This window comes from Carcharodon carcharias, chromosome 7, assembly GCF_017639515.1.
Source record: "Carcharodon carcharias isolate sCarCar2 chromosome 7, sCarCar2.pri, whole genome shotgun sequence".
In the NCBI taxonomy this organism is placed as follows: Eukaryota; Metazoa; Chordata; class Chondrichthyes; order Lamniformes; family Lamnidae; genus Carcharodon; species Carcharodon carcharias.
Window position 1 is genome coordinate 72234537 of NC_054473.1, and position 16997 is coordinate 72251533.

At 42.9% G+C, this 16997-nt stretch overlaps 1 protein-coding gene across 2 annotated transcripts in view; it reads left to right on the forward strand.

Annotated features, from left to right (window-relative positions):
- sumf1 (sulfatase modifying factor 1) overlaps positions 1 to 13261 on the forward strand; it is a 141696-nt gene extending 128435 nt beyond the window's left edge. For both annotated transcript variants that reach the window (XM_041191133.1, XM_041191134.1), the window contains one exon: positions 10185 to 13261. In XM_041191133.1, coding sequence (XP_041047067.1) covers positions 10185 to 10293 — 109 coding nt within the window. In that variant the 3' untranslated portion in view covers positions 10294 to 13261. The remainder of the gene's footprint in view (positions 1 to 10184) is intronic.
- The last annotated feature ends 3736 nt before the right edge of the window (positions 13262 to 16997 follow it).

Below are 16997 nucleotides of genomic sequence, written 5' to 3' on the forward strand. Positions count from 1 at the left end.
TGTAATCTATTAGAGTAAGGTAATGGAATTTTGGTTGTGTGTGCTCCCCATCTCTGTGCTGAACCAGAGCAGGCTGCCTCTTAAGGTCCAATTGAGTCCAGCTCGTTAAGTTTATATATCAATTATTTTTAAACTTTGATCCAACAATACAATTTTGATTGTAATGGAAATTAAGCAAACACATCAGACTTATTTGCATAATTCAGGGGAAAAGGGATAAATAAAACAACAAGATAATCACAGATAAGCAATTCTACAGCCAGCGGAGTGGATATAAGCTCTGCAGTCTACTACAAGCTTGGCCCTTCGCAGCATTTCACATATATTATGCTTACAGACTGCCTCCTCGATGCTCCACATTGTTCCCTCGGCGCCACATGCTGCCCCCTCAGTGCTCCGCATTGTTCCCACATTGCTCCACGCTGCTCCTTTGATGCTTTGTGCACTGCTCCCTCAATGCTCTGCATGCTGTTCCCTCGACGCCCCGCGCTGCTCCCTCGACGCCCCGCGCTGTTCCCTCGACGCCCCGCGCTGCTCCCTCGACGCCCCGCGCTGTTCCCTCGACGCCCTGCGCTGCTCCCTCAATGCCCCGCGCTGTTCCCTTGACGCCCCGCGCTGCTCCCTCGACGCCCCGCGCTGCTCCCTCGATGCCCCGCACTGCTCCCTCGATGCCCCGCGCTGCTCCCTCGATGCCCCGCACTGCTCCCTCGATGCCCGCGCTGCTCCCTCGACGCCCCGCGCTGTTCCCTCGACACCCTGCGCTGCTCCCTTGACACCATGCGCTGTTCCCTTGATGCTCTGCATGCTGTTCCCTCGATGCTCTGTGTGCTCATTTAGGAATGGGCAATAAATGCTGACCTACCCAGCATTTGTCTACCAGTGATGTCTACGTCCCTTGAAAGAATTAAAAAAAGGTGATTGGCATAGAACCAGAAGTGCATGAGGAAAAATGTTTTCACTCAGTGAGCAGTTAGGATCTGGAATGCACTGCCTGAGAGTGTGATAGAGGTAGATTCAATCCTGGTTTTCAAAAGGGAATTGGATATTTATATGAAGAGAAAAATTTGCAAGACTATGAGGATTTACAAGAATGTTGCAAGGGCTTGAACATTGCAGCAATGAGAAAAGATTGGATAGGCTGGGGTTATTTTTCTTGGAACTAAGGAGGCTGAGGAGTGGACCTGGTTGAGGTGTACAAGATTATGAGGAGCCTGGATAGAGTAGAAAGGGCTGCCCTGTTTCCCCTAGTGGAGAAGGCAGTTATCAGGAAGTACAGATTTCAGGTGATTGGTAGAAGGATTAGAGGAGACATGAAGAAAACCTTCTTCACCCGGAGGGTGGTGAGTGCCTGGAATTTACTGCCTGGTTTGGTGATGGAGGCAGAAACCCTCAACTCATTTAAGAGGTACCTGGATCTTCATCTAAAGTGCAGTAACCTGAAAGGCTACAGACCAGGAGCTAGAAGGTGGGATTAGAACGGACAGTTAGTTTTTAAAAATTTTTTTTGGCCAGTGCATACACATTGGGTTGAATGGCCTCTTTCTGTGCCTTAACTTTTCAATGGTTCGAGGAAAGAGCTTGGAGGGGGGTAGGGATCTAGCTGAGCCAGCACAGACATGATGAACTGAATGGTCTCCTTCTGTGGTGTAACCATACTATGGGGACATTACAATAAAGTGGGGAGTTCAGAGATCTACTCTCAGCAATCAGGAAAACTGCTTTAGCTTTTTTTGAAAAAAATAGTTTCTTGACAGGTTGCTGCGCTTTTGGTGATTAGAATGAAACCAGCCAGTGAGTACAGCATTTGGTGCAAGGAGGATGCAGAAGACACTGGTCTCGCCTCATTAGAATCAGCTGGTTTTCCAGTTTATTTAAACTCCTTCCATCCTGAACTAGATGTGGTTTACAAAAACTCAGATTAAAGGTCAGAACTGATTAAAACTCAGAAAGGTGCACACAGTCTTGCAGTACAAATGCCCTGCCACCTAGCTTCAAGCAAAGTCTTCCTCCATTATACTTGACCCAAAATCCCTCCACCTCTCTCCACCTTCAAAACCTACCTCTTTGACCAAGCTTTTGGTCATTTGTTCTAACATCTCATTATTTGTCAGTGTCAAATATTGCTTGGTAAAGCTCCTATGAAGTGCCTTCCAATCTTTTAATATCTTAAAGGTGCTATATAAATGCAAGTTGATTTTGTCTTCTGGCTTTGAAATTGTCAATAGCACAATTTTAGTAATAGTTACCCAGATGAGAACTGATGGCTTAAACTGTCTTTGTTCATGAACGTTCAGGGTTGTGTTCCTGTGAGGCACATCCTCACTAGAGTTTGCTCCTATTCTTGACTTAATGCTGTGATGCTTGTACAGAAATGACTCAAGTTCAAATATCAGGCAATAATAACACATTGCAGAGCTACACATTCAGTGGTATTTTTAACTGTAAGATGCAAAAAGGATGGTCTAGTCTGGAGGGGACAAATGGACTACTCCTGCTCCAATTTGTTACGTTCTTATGTGAACAGCACTATCAGGTACCAGCTTGGAGAAGTGAAGTCTTGAGGTCCAAATAGTCACATCTCTAGTACACATTAGAAACTTCAAATAGAGTGAAAGGGCAAAGTAAACAACTCCAAGTCCTCTACTAAATACAACTCACACTGAAAGGACAATGTGCACTTGTTGAATGTTGTATGCATTCAACAATGCATAATATATTCACACACAATGGGCAGAATTTAATGCCCTCCCCCGTATTGAGTTTGTTGGGGATGGGGATCCCCTACCCCAATTAAGTCCATTAAGTTCCGTAGAAGTCTTTTAATTTGCTTTAAGTGTGTCTTTATTTTCAAAATAGACCATTGCCGAACTCGAAGGGAAACCTCAAAATTCTTCTAATTCTCAGTATTAGTCTAGATAGAATGCCACAAGTGTTTATTTAATTCAGTTCCCTCAAACTGTTGGTCTCAGGCACTCCTTTTATTTCTTTTCATGGGTCAGCAGCAATCACAAAAAGTGACAATCAAAAAGAAGCTATGCTCCAGATTGTTCTTTGTAATTATTAAAATGATTAGTGATGGTGACATTTTTATTTTGGCTTTCATATGAATCTTTAGGAGCAAGAAATGTCAGCAGAACAGAAGAAAGAACTTGTATTTATATAGTGCCTTCATGATCTCAGGATGTCCCAAAGCACTTTACAGCCAATGAGGTATCTTTGAAGTGTAGTTACTGTTGTAATACAGGAAATTCAGCAACCCATTTGCACAAAGCAATGAGAGAATGACCAGATAATCAGTTTATATTGATGCTGTTTGAGGGATAATTATTGGCCAGGACACAGAGGTAAGCTCCCTGCTTTTCTTCTGTGGAATCTTTTACATTCACATGAGAGGGCATATGGTGCCTTAGTTTAAATTGTCAGCCAATGGAAGACATGACTGACAGTGCAGCTTCACTGAATGTCAGCCTAGATTTTGAGCTGAAATCTCTGGATTGGACTTGATCCTACAACTTTCTTATTCAGAAGGGAGAGTGCTACCACTGAGCCACATCACATCTGATTCTAAACAGTCACTTATCAATTCAGTTAATTAAATAAATCTGGAAAATTGTTTTTACTGATTCTTTCATGGGATGTAGGCGTTGCTGGAAAGGCCAGCATTTGTTGCCCATCCCTAAATGGCCTTCAATTGAATGGCTTACTAGGCCATTTCAGAGAGCAGTTAAGAGTCAGCCACATTGCTGTGGGTCTGGAGTCACATTTAAGCCAGACCAGGTAAGGGTGGCAGATTTCCTTCCCTGAAGGACATTAGTAAATCAGATGGGCTGGAATTTTACATCCCGCAGGCGGGCACGTGCCCGACCTGAATATATGATCACGTGAGATGACATCGGGCGAGCATCCTGACGTCATCACACACTAGCGTGATACTTTGCTCGGCAGATACACGCAAAAGTTGGAAGAGCGCCCGCCAACAATTAAGTGGGCAATTAAGCACATTAACACCCCAATTGATAGTGATTTTTTGTGGCCCATCCAACCTTATGGTTGGCAGTCGGCCAGGCGAACCTAACATTTTTGATGAAACTTCATCCAAATGCGGGATGAAATCTCCGTTAAGACTTAAAATAAAAAGAAACATCTGGGTACTGTTTTTTTCATGAGGCATGTTTTCAGGCGCTTGATTGTGCTGCATGGACATTTTTTTGCAGCATTTTTGTGTTTTCTTTTATTATTTGGAGGTCTGCAGCTCCTTGAGGCATCTGTCTGCCTTCAGGAAGCTTAGTGGAAGTGCTCACCAGCACCCGCAGTGACGGCAACACCTTCCTTCTTACCACCCCCAACCGGCAACGCTGAGCCTTTCTCTTCGCGCTTTTCACACTGGCTGTTAATTGGCCAGCCAGTGTAAGATCACATTCACAGCGCCATCTCGGCCAGAAGCGGGTTTTACATCCGCTTCCAGCCACGCCAACTTCGGGCGCACCTTGATGGTAATGTTCAGGCCATGGGTTTTTATGACTATTGATGATAGTTTCATGTCACCATTACTAATACTAGCTTTAATTCTGGATTTTATTAATTGAATTTAAATTCCACCAGCTACCATGATGGGATTCTGAAGCCATGCCCCCCAGAGGATTAGCCTGGACCTCTGGATTACTCGTTCAGTGACAAAAAAACTGTGCCACTGTTTCCCCGTGACCCCCCAAATAAAAAGCTAGTAACAGTAATGGTGACTACTGGATTGTTATAAAAACTCAGCTCATTCACTAAATTATTTTAGTGGAGGAAATCTGCTAACCTTGCCTGGTCTGGCCTACATGTAACTCCAAACCAGAAGTAGTCAGGTTTGACGATTAACTGCCCGCCGAACTGGCCTTCAGTTGTCAAGTAGGCAGCTCACCAGCACCTTCCCAATGGCAATTAGGGATGGGCAATAATTGCTGGCATTGCCAGTGATGCCCACACTCCATAAATGAATTAAAAAATGGCCCAGTCCAAGGACTTGATCGCATTATTTAAATGTTAACTCAAGGTCTCAAGTTTTTGAATTCCCTCCCTAAATCTCTCCTCCTCTCTTTCTTTGTTTAAAATGCTTCTTAAAACTTACCTCTGACCAAACTTTTGGCCATCTGCTGTAATATTGCCTGTGGTGTCACATTTTGCTTCAAAACAATCTTGTGAAGGTTTGCACCTTTTGTTACATTAAAGATTCCTTGTAAGTAGAGTGGACATGAAAGATCCCAAGGCACTATTTTGAAGAGCAGGGGAGATTTCCTGTGTTTTGGCCAATATTTATCCCTCAAACTGCATGACTGAAACAGATTATCTGGTTATTATCTCATTGCTGTTTGACGGAGCTAGCTGTGTGCAAAATTGGCTGCTCTATTTCCTTCATTACAACAATGGCCAAACTTCAAAAGTACTCATTGGCCGTGAAGTGATTTGGGACGTCCTTTTTAAATGCAAGTTCCTCCTTCATTCACCTTGTGCACTAAAACAGATACCAGTACCATTGCCAAACCAGCTCCTGTCTATAGTGTATCTGAAGATTTTAACTATTCTACTCTGAGGTCACTCAAAACATAGAAAGCAGGCCAGATTTAAACAATTGAATATTTAAATCTAAGTGGATTATTTCTTTTTCAATCTAAGAATCTAACACTATTGCTTGGAAAAGTTAATCAGTGCGAAATTTCTGGGGAATTGGATGTCTTATTAGCACAGTAGGATATAGCTTAATTAATGATGCTCTCATTTTCCAGCAATCACCTTGATGCTGTTAAGGGTACAATGAAGTATGTTGCTATTGACTTTGTACTTTGACCAAAAAACCAATAAAGTTTGCTTTTATTCTAAATGTACCACAGCAGTCCAGCTTTAGATAGAGGAAGTATATTTCTGGCCTTAATGTGATAAGGGCTTGAGTAGGAAAAACTGACAGGAAACCAAGTGTCAGCTGTGAAAAAGAGACATCGTTGCTAGGTAATGTTTCTACGCTCGACTTTTTAAATGAGATTTAAAACAGTTGGTCATTTGACTTCTTTCCATTACTTATCTGTCTTCTGACATTAGTTAGCAAGCCCTTGGCCTGCCTACAGCTGGTCAGCTGTGGATAACAGTAATTTCCTTCGGCCACAATTGATAAAAGTAAGGAAATACTGTCGCTCTCATTTATGTAGGTCAGTTCAAGATTGGAAAGTAAAACTTTTTTTAATAACATGTTAGCTATAAATAGAGTAAGTGTTTAAAAAACAAGCGCAAATATCTTGTTCCAAAAGCAGCTGTGGGTTTGCGTTTTTTTTGGAGGCAAGAACAGGATTTAACCCTTTAAGGACCACAATAATGGAGAATCAGAAATCTCAATGTTCTCCAAGTTGAAGTATGCACTCAGAGGAAGGTCTGAGATGAGCCACATTTTAGGTTCATGGAGCTTCTGGGGGCTGGAATTTGACTAATTTGAAACAGCCACTGAAGTAATTATCATTCTTTTTTTGTAAATGTTAGGATAGATTGTACATTTCTCATTCCCCCAAATTTTTTTTTTACCTTTTCAGTTGCCACTTCGATAATTGTCAAAATAAAACTAACAGCCTGTTGGGGGCCATCTGTTGATTATGCCAACTGTAAGACATTCCCCATTATACATCTGGTTGCAGGCACACACAAGGAGGAGAGGGATAAAGTGGTTTTGCACCAAAGGTCTTTGTGAATAAAATGAGCACAACTGAAGAATGGGTAATTTGTTGAAAATGTGCTACCTCGATTAAATTATGTTGAGTTTTTATGTATAGAATTAAAGTTGTCAGATGATATTTTGTGTGTATTTTAATTGAATTTAGAGTCTGTTGTGCTCTGAACATTGATAACATTAATCTGTTTTTTGAAATAATAATTATTAATGAGAGGTTTGCTATTTGGACAGAGCTGTGCTATTAGCTAAGAGTTTACAACACACCCAACTTAAGCATCCTTAATGCTCTCCTGACTGTACTGGGAACATAGGAGTAGGAGAATTCCATTCTGCCAGGGACCAAGCGTAAGAACAGTACCACAATAGGCAGTGGACTATGATGTGTGGTGTCCAGTGCATTGTGAAATTACTGTTCCATTTTACCCAAGTGTTTGCAACACAGCTGGAGTATAGGAATAGGCTTCTCCATTCAGCTCCTCGAACCTGTTCCATTGCTAAGTTAGATCATGTCTGATCTGTGTCTTAACTTCACTTTCCTGCCTTGATTCTATATCCCATAAAACCCCTGCTTAACAAAAAAACATCCATCTTGGTTTCCAAATTTTCAGTTTGATTCCTAGCCACAACAGTTTTATTGGGGAGGGAGTTCCGGATTTCCACTACCCTGTGACTCTAATCAGACAAAAAAAATTACATAAAGCCAGTGGGCTTTCCAGCAGTTATTGGACTACAAGTGAGAATGAGTTTAATTTTCCTGTACTAATCCCTCACTACCTCTTATTTGGAGGCTTATGAAAACAGGCTTCATAAACCAATCAGTGAGGGGGTGATCTGATCGAGGTATTTAAAACGTTGGAAGAGTTTGACAGATTAGATATGGAAAAAACTCATTTTTCTAATGAGGGAATGCAGAACGAAGGAACATAATCTTAAAATTAAAACTAGGCCATTTAGGATGGAAATCGGGATGCACTTTCTGACACAATCCATAGCAGAAATCTGGAATTCTCTGCCCCCAGAAGGCTATGGATGCTGGGTCATTTGGAGCATTCAAGACTCAGATCTGTTGATTTTTATTAGGTAAATGTATTTGCTGCACTCCCTATATGGTAAGTGTATCCTTTCTTGGGTAAGGAGACCAAAACTGCACACACTACTCCAGCTGTGGTCTCACCAAGGCCCTGTACAGCTGCAGTAAGACATCCTTGCTCCTGTGTCAAGTCTTCTCGCAATGAAGGCCAACATACCATTTGCCTTCTCAACTGCTTGCTGGACCTGCATGCTTGCTTTCAGTGATTAGTGTACAAGGACACCCAGGTCCCTTTGTACATCAACATTTCCCAATCTATCACCATTTAAATAATACTCTGCCATTCTGTTTTTCCTTCAAGGTGGATAACTTCACACTTATTCATGTTATACTGCATCTGACATGTATTTGCCCACTCACTCAACCTGTCTAAATGGCCTTGAAGCCTCTTAACATCCTCCTCATTACTCACATTCCCACCAAGTTGTGTGTCATCAGCAAACTTGGAAATGTTACGTTTGGTTCCTTCATCCAAATCATTGATATATATTGTGAATAGCTGGGGCCCAAGCACTGATACCTGCAGTACCCCACTAGTCATCACCTGCCACCCCAAAAAAGACCCATTTATTCCTACTCTGTTTCCTGTCTGCTAACCAATTCTCCATCAATGTCAATATATTACCCCCAATCCTTTGTGCTTTAATTTTACATACTATGTGGGACTTTAGCAAAAGCTTTCTGAGAATCCAAATACACCACATCCACTGGTTCTCCCTTATCTATCCTGTTAGTTATGTCCCCAAAGAACTCACCTCCTGACTCCCCAAAGCCTGTCCACCATCTGAGAGGCACAAGTCAGGAATGTGTTGGAATACTCTCCACTTGCTTGGCTCAGTGCAGCTCCCACAACACTCAAAAAGCTTGACACCAACCCGCTTGATTGGCAACCCATCCACAAACATTCACTCCCTCCATCACCGACGGCCAGTGGCAGCAGTGTGTACCATCTACAAGATGCATTGAAGCAACTCACCAAGCCTTCTTCGACAGCACCATCCAAACCCATGACTACTACCATCTAGAAGGACAAGGGCAGCAGACACATGGCAACACCACCACCTGGAAGTTCCCCTCCAAGCCACTCATCATCCTGACTTGGAAATATATCATCATTCCTTCACTGCAGCTGAGTCAAAACCCTGGAACTCTCTCCCTAACAGCACTGTAGGTGTACCTACACCACATGGACTTCTGCAGCCAGCAGCTCAGCACCATCTTCTCAAGGGCTATTATGGATGGGCAATAAATGCTGGCCTAGTCAGTGACACTCACATCCCCTGAATGAATTTTTAAAAATGGAAAATGTGAGAATGTCTGTCTGATTGCACAGAGACGTTCTACTAAAATTATATCCTCATAAGTCGCACATTTCACCGCAGCAGTCACAATTTTCCAGCTTCTGCATTCATAAATGGCACAGTTTTAAGGATGATACAGGGACAGGAACAGAAAGACCTGCACTTTCACGTACAAAAGTCTTCAAAGATGGCAGGACAAGTTGATAAAGCTGTTTAAAAAAAAATCTATATGGGATCCTTTGCTTTTTAAATAAAGACATGAGGCAGCATTTTAACTACTAAGGGGACACAGGCTCACATGTTGGCAGGGGGTTAAAACCCCAAACACTAGCACCAAGTTAGGCACCTGACATGATTCTGCCCATTTCTGTGTTTAAACTCGATGACTGGGAAATTCCCGTGGAACTTTTGGAGAAGTAATTTTGAAGAAAGAAATCTCCAACTAACAGAAGATTTAACCCAGTTTTCTGGCTTTAGGAATCGGTGCAAACGTTTCCTGAACTGTGTGGAACTTGCCAGGGTCACCCAAGCAAGGGCACTTCTTCAGTGAAACTGACAGGCTGGGATGCCTTGAAAGAGTGAAACTGAATAGCTGTAGCCCTGCCTAGGTGAGAGGCTGGTTCTCACAGCACCTCTTCTAACAGTGTGCTTTCACTGCTTGACAGGTTATTTCCAGCTTCTTGGAATTACAGTCACTTTGATCTGTACTTCCCTGCTGCCAGCCTTCACCATGACATTGGAATAAACAAGGGGAAACTATTTCTGGTGGCTGGATGATCAGTCACCAGAGGACACAGATTTAAGCTAACTGGCAAAAGAACCAGAGGGGAAAATGAGGATTTATTTTATGCAGCACATTGTTATGATGTGGATTGCATTACCTAAAAGGGCGCTGGAAGCAGATTCAGTAATAACTTGCATAAGAGGATTGGCTAAAGACTTAAATGAAAATATTTCAGGGCTCTGGGGAGAGTGGTGTGTGGACCAAAGAGTAGTTTTATATCTAGAATGTGTGATGGGCCAAGAGAGGATCTGAGGGTGCAGAGTGAATCAATTGTTATGCTTGTCCATCTCTAACATTCAGATGTATTTTTAGTCCTATTGCTACAGATATCGTTGTGCTGCTCGCAGTCAGAACACACCAGACAGCTCTGCCTCCAACCTTGGTTTCCGCTGTGCTGCTGATGTTCTGCCAGATTACCTGAGGTGAGACTGAGCAAGCTGCTTCCTGGAGAGAGCCAACAAGAACCCAAGCATCAAAGTATTAGCCTTCCTAAGACTGGAAAGAAGCTGAATACATGTCAAGAGTGAACTTGCCCTTACAGCAATCAGCAACCAGAGCTTCCTAGACTTCACCAATAAGTTGATGAATATCCCAGCCACTGATTTCTGGGACCTTTGTATTCAGATGGTATGAATTTAAAGGCACAGACAGCACAGAGGCCTTGAAATGTTTGTCCTTTTCACCAGTTTCAGCTGATACTTTGAGACTCACTGAAGCAGGATTCTGTCTTTGTTAATGCTAAAATAAAATCAATCCTCTTGCTTAAAAACATCACCACACACACTGCAACATGAAGTAACACAGTAAGGCTGAGCTGAACGCATTGTTAGACCAAACTTTCAAGTCGATGGCTATATAAGATCAAAGTCTGCTCTTCATCCAATGATGATGTCAAATGGCTTAATGGAGGTTTGTTTTTTTTCAACAGTTTTAAAATTTCTATAGGTACACTTTACATGGCATAAGGTCAGTCTCAAGTACTGGATTAAGAAGGGGCTGAATTGTATGGCAGAGCGCATCTTTATATAAATTATAATATTGACAGCATATATAAAAGAAATAGCTTTTGTCTCTGTCGCACTTATAACTTCCTTAGCATTTCGCAAAGGACTTCACAGTCAATGAGTTACTTTTTGAAGTGTAGCCATTGTTGTAATGTAGGGAAATACAGCAGCCAATTTTCATGCAGCCAAGTCCCATAAACAGCAAGTAAATGAATTACCACATAATCTGTTTTATCTGTGTTGGTTCAGGGATATATTAGGGCAACTCCCCTGACACTCTTCGAATAATGCTGTGGGATCTTTTACATTCAGCTGAGAAGGGAGAATGGAGCGTCAGTTTAATGTTTCACTTGAAAGCACCTCCAACTTCCACAGTAATATACTAGAGTGTCAGCCCATATTATGTGCTGAAGTCTCTGGACTAGGCATTAAACTCTCAAGCTTCTAATTCAGAGGTGAAAGTGAGCTGCTGGTCACTGCTGCTGGCTAATGCTTGTCAAGGTGCTAGAGAACTACAGGTACTTATCTCCAGTACAACTCCCTACCACAGGAGAGGAAAGGGAAAAACTGGGAAGTAAAATGTGTTTGGGCTTGGTTGGGTGGGTTGGGCTTCATTTAAAAGGCAGGAATGAAGTTGCAACCATCAAGTTGGTTACTGACATTACAAATAGAAATGATAAAGGAGTACTCTAATGAACCTGTCATGTGGTCTCTCTTGGGACAGAATGATTTGATGAACAGAAGCTGGTGTTGTTCCAATCCACTGTCACTAGATCTCAGTTCGTATTCTTCACAATAGTTTTGCATTGATATTTGTATTTACATTGTAAAATAGGAGCATTAGGGGTTGTGGCACAAGTACTGTTAATGCTACAATAGAGAATCCCTCGTGTGGTCACATACTGATGACTATCAGTATTTCAGTTTCGGTTTAATCTGTTGTGTTAAATACATGTGCTTTGGAATTATCGGCAGCTCAAGCCAAGCTGATCCATTTGACTACAACATTGGCATCCACTTAACAAAGTGGAAAACTTCCCAGGTACATCCTGTTCATGAAAAACAGAACAAATCCAATCCAGCGAATTACTGCCCCATCAGTCCACTTTCAATCATCAGCAAAGTGATAGAAGGTGTTGTTGACAATGCTATCACTTACTCACCAATAACTGGCTCTTTTGGTTCTGCCAGGACTGTTAACGCTCCAGACCCCATTATAGCCTTGCTTCAAACATGGAAAAAGAGCTGAATTCCAGAGATGAGGCAAGAGTGGCTGCTTTTGACATCAAGAGACTATTTGACCGAGTGTGGCACCAAGGAGCCATAGCAAAATTGAAGTCAATGAGAGTAAGGGGGAATACTCTCCATGAGCTGGAGTCATACCTAGCACAAAGGAAGATGGTTGTGATTGTTGGAGGCCAGTGATCTCAGCCCAGGAACGTTGCTGCCGTGGTTCCTCAGGGTATGTCCTAGGCCCAACCATCTTCAGCTGCCTCATCCTTCCCTCCATCAAAATGTCTAAATTTGCTGATTATTGTGCACTATTCAATTCTATTTGCAACCCCTCAGATAATAAAGCAATCAATGCCCGCATGTAACCTTGCCACAAGTGCCAGGCAATGACTATCTCCAACAAGAGAATATCTAACCACCTCCCTTTGATATTCCACAGCATTACCATTATCATTCTGGGGGTTATCATTGACTAGAAACTTAACTGGGCCAGTTACATAATGTGACTAAAAGGGCAGGTCAGAGGCTGGGAAATCTGTGGTGAGTAACTCACCCACTGACTCCCCAAAACCTGTCCACCATCAAAAAGGCACAAGCCTGGAGAGTGATGGAGTACTCTCCACTTGTGTGGGTGACAGCAGCTCCAACAACACCAAAGAAGCTCAACAAAATCCAATACTTGATTTGCACCTCATCCACCACCTTAAACATTCACTCCCTCTACCACCAATGGTTGCAGTGTGTACCATCTACAAGACCATCCAAAGCAACTGGCAAAGACTTCTTCCACAACATCTAAACCCATGACCTCTACCACCTAGAGGAACAAGAGAAGCACATGCATGGGAACACCACCACCAAGTTCCCAGCCTAGTCACACGCCATCCTGACTTGGAAATTCATTGCTATTTCTTCAGCATCGCTGGATCAAAATCTTGGAACTTCCTACCTAACAGCACTTTTTAAGCACCTTCACCAATTGGACTCAGTTCAAGGTGGCACTTCACCACCACCTTCTAAAGGGCAATTAGGGATGGGCAACAAATGCTGGCCTAGCCATATTCCATGAATGATTTTTAAAAACGATGTGTTTGTTTGTGCATATGCAATTGGATTTGACAACATTCAAGATAAATCACCATTTTTACAAAAGCACTGTGTCTACCTTTTAATTCTACCTTTGCTATGCCTAAACTTATTGATTCTCAAACTCTCAACCAGGAGAATTACTTCCAAGATTAGCTGTCCTCTCCTGTATGTATATTTTATATATATATAAAAAAAATATATATGTATGTATGCAATCACATGATACACTAAACATATCATATCTGTATGCACATCCTGTCAATGGTTTCCATTATAAATTCTTACGTTGACATTTATAATGAAGACTACATTTATAATGTCATCTTGAAATTGCACTTCCCAGTGCTGTAGTTTTGTGTCTCACCTTGGCAGCCTTGAAGCTAGAGAAACTCCTATGTTTCAACCAACTCTTCTCTGCTTTCTGAAGTTGCTGTGTTTTATCATTTAAATGTGAATCACTTATAAAGTGCGCTTAAAGTGGCAAAACATCCTAAAGCGCTTCAGAGGAACATAGACAAAAACATGACATTGAGTCAAAGGAGCAAAGATTAGGATAGGTGACCAAAAGCTTGGTAAAAGAGGTCGGTTTTAAGGATCGTTTTAAAGAAGAGGGGTATAGAGTTTTGGGGAGGGAATTCCAGACCTTAATAAATAATAAACAATAATAAAAAAAGTATTGTATAATAAAGGCAGAGTGTATGACCTTAAAATGATGGCAGAAAGGCATCTGAACACCATGGTCCAATTATCTCCTCTCCTCTAACCCCATTTCCCCTAAAGACTGCACTCTGTTTTGCCTCCCCATGTGTAATGTCACAGGGAGATCAACTGGTCTGCAGCAATTCTGTTTTGCTTGATCTGAATGACTTTTAATTCGAGCACTGAGTGCTGGTGACCTGGTGGGGGTGGGATGACTCACAACAGCAGCAACCGAATCATTAAAAGCAGCTCCCAGTGTGTTTTGTTAATTCAGTACCTTCACACAGTTGGGGCTCAACAACTCCTTCAAGCTACAGGACTAGCAGTTTAAACAACAGTACTACAGAATAAATAAAGGGATGTTAAAGTTGATAATTGTTCAGAGTTTGATTTATGGTATAAAACAGTCACTAAAGATGACAGTAGCTCATTAACATCAGCTATCTTCATGGCAGGTAAGTATTACTCTGAAGAGCTCCCTCGTGTTTGTAGCTCTGGCTGATTATATACACATGTTTGCTCTTCAGTGCCCTTTTCTCATTTATGGGGATACTGTTTTGTAAAGGAATGCCATTCCATGCCTGAACTTACCCAACAGAGTTTTCACAGAAATACTGTTGTGCTTTGCTGCTGCAATGTTGTGTCCCAAAGTTTATATTATGTGTCCCCAAAAGGACGAAATACATGCATTTATATTGCCCTTCACAACCTCAGTTTGACCCAAAGCACTTTATAACCAATTAAGAATTTCTGTAGCATTGTCGCTGCTGTAATTAGGAAATGCGGCAGCCAAATGTGTACACAGCAAGATCTCACAAAGAGCATGAGTCTAAACAATCAGTTTTAGGTGTTAGTTTAGGGATAAACGTTGGGCAAGACACAGGTGTAACTCCCCGCTTTTCTTCGAATAGCGCCAAGGTATCTTTTACGTCCACCTGAGAGGGTAGATGGGGCCTCGTGCAATAAAATTGCCCCAGTGCTACTCTGAAATCTGCTCAAGAACCTCAACTGCCACAAGCTGCCTGGAAGTACTCTGGAGTGTTTTAGGAAGTGTGAGATTTGCCAGAAAATGATGCTGCATCCTTATGAGAAGGGCACAGCAGTCAGTGCTCTGTCCACACAAAGGCTGCAATAGGTGGAGGGGTAGCAGTGGTAGTACCTCTGGCTCTGCAGCATGACAGGAAGATTGCATGGGAGTTGAATCCATGGCCTACTAACTTAGAGATAAGAGTGCTACCACTGAGCCCAGCAGGCACATAGCTGGCTTTTGGGACCAATATCACCCTAGGGAGTTCCCATCCTGCAGTTCAAACAAGTATCTGAAAATATTTCACTCTGCTAGTGAGCAAAAGCTAAGCAAGGAGCAGCCTGAGATTCAGAACACATCCCACTGTAATTCATTGTAGAATGGTTGTGCTCACTTAATGTCCATTGCAGACAAAAATTCAAAATCAGTGAACACAAAATTCATTGCGCATGGAGACCTAGGGCTGCTTTGCTGGGGAGCAATGTGCCAACATACATTTCCTCTGTGACCTGCATGGCATCTGTCAGGCAAAGGGCGCACACGGGGATGTCCCCAGCAGTTGCACCAAAAGGCTAAGAATGCATACTAACCAGACATTACACAACCCAACCAGCTGATGTGACACCAGAAATACCTCATTTGGATCATGGAAGGCCAGGCAACAAATTTATCAATCATTCAGCAAACAAGTGTGAAGCTGCAAGATGGGCCCTGCACCAGCGTTCCTCAAAGGCCCCAGTATCCAATTTTCAGGTCAGGTAATTTTATTTAAGAACCTCAACTATCACAAGCTGCCTGCAAGTACTCTGGAGTGTTTTAGGAAGTGTTGTGAGATTTTGGATTTGCCAGAAAATGATGCTGCATCCTCATGGGGAGGGCACAGGAGTCAGTGCTTTGTCCACACAAAGGCTGCAGTAGGTGTGGGGGCAGCAGTGGTAGTACCTCTGGCTCTGCAGCATGACAGGAAGATGAACCAGAGGCTCAGCAAAGGGGAGGTTTTTCCAAATTGCAGCCGGACTCCTCCATGCTCCTTGATGGTGACAGGACAGCTGGCAGGCCAATCAATGCGCTAAACATCTCAGTGTGCATCCTCATCAGCATTCTCCTGCATGCCACCCCATCGAGGTCCTCATATGAGCCTTCTGCAGCAGAACTCATCTGAGACCTCACCACCTGGTGAATTGGCAAGCAAACTCCTTTCCCTTAGCCTGGCTGCAGCCCACTCAGGCCTGCATGACTCCCCACCACATGTTGATCCCAACTCTAAACCAGCCTTTAAGGTACGAACAGTGCCAGTGTCTGAGCTGATGGCTGAGAGATTTCGATCAAGTGATGGGACCTCTTTATCATTGCTGTGCTGTGGCACTCTCTCTGTACTCCTCCTTGGGCAGCTCTGGCTGGGCAGTTGGAAGTACTTGGGAGTCTAAATGCAAGAAATCAGGGAAAGTTGGGGTCAGGGAAGTTGGAGGGGTAGGGGTTGGTCCATGGTCACCCCATTTGCAGCTTGCTCATTATGCCAGATAGCAGAGTGAGAGTGAACTGGAAAGCTGTAAAAAGGCATAAGGCAGGGAAATACCACCATCCTCAATGTTTTCAGCAATGCCAGATGACACGGAATCTGTCGCTGCCGACTCCATGATGCTGATAACCATCTCCTGTGTAAAGCTGAGGAGATGCAGGCTTTCTTGTCCCTGTCAACTCTCTTCTGGTCCCTTCTATTGTGTGCCACCTTGTCCTGTGTAGCAGGAAGAGCTTCAGTAATTATCAAGCACTGTGGTTGGGTGATCTTTCAGCCATAGCTGAATAGTTGGAGATTTATGGAGGCACCAAGAGGTAGTTGTGGGTCTGGCATCACTGGTAGGTGTGTGAAGTTGAAGTGGATATCTGGGCATTAGGTGTGAGTTCTGAGTGTCAGGGTGTACTGCTGGATGAGTGATGTGCTGTGGTGGTTGAGAGATGTAATGTGAAAATCCATTTACTGGCCTTTACCACCCACATGAGGTCATCTAGATATCTTGTAGCACTGCTGCCAGGTCCTCAGTCCGGACTCAGAGTTGACCTCCCTGGCCCCTG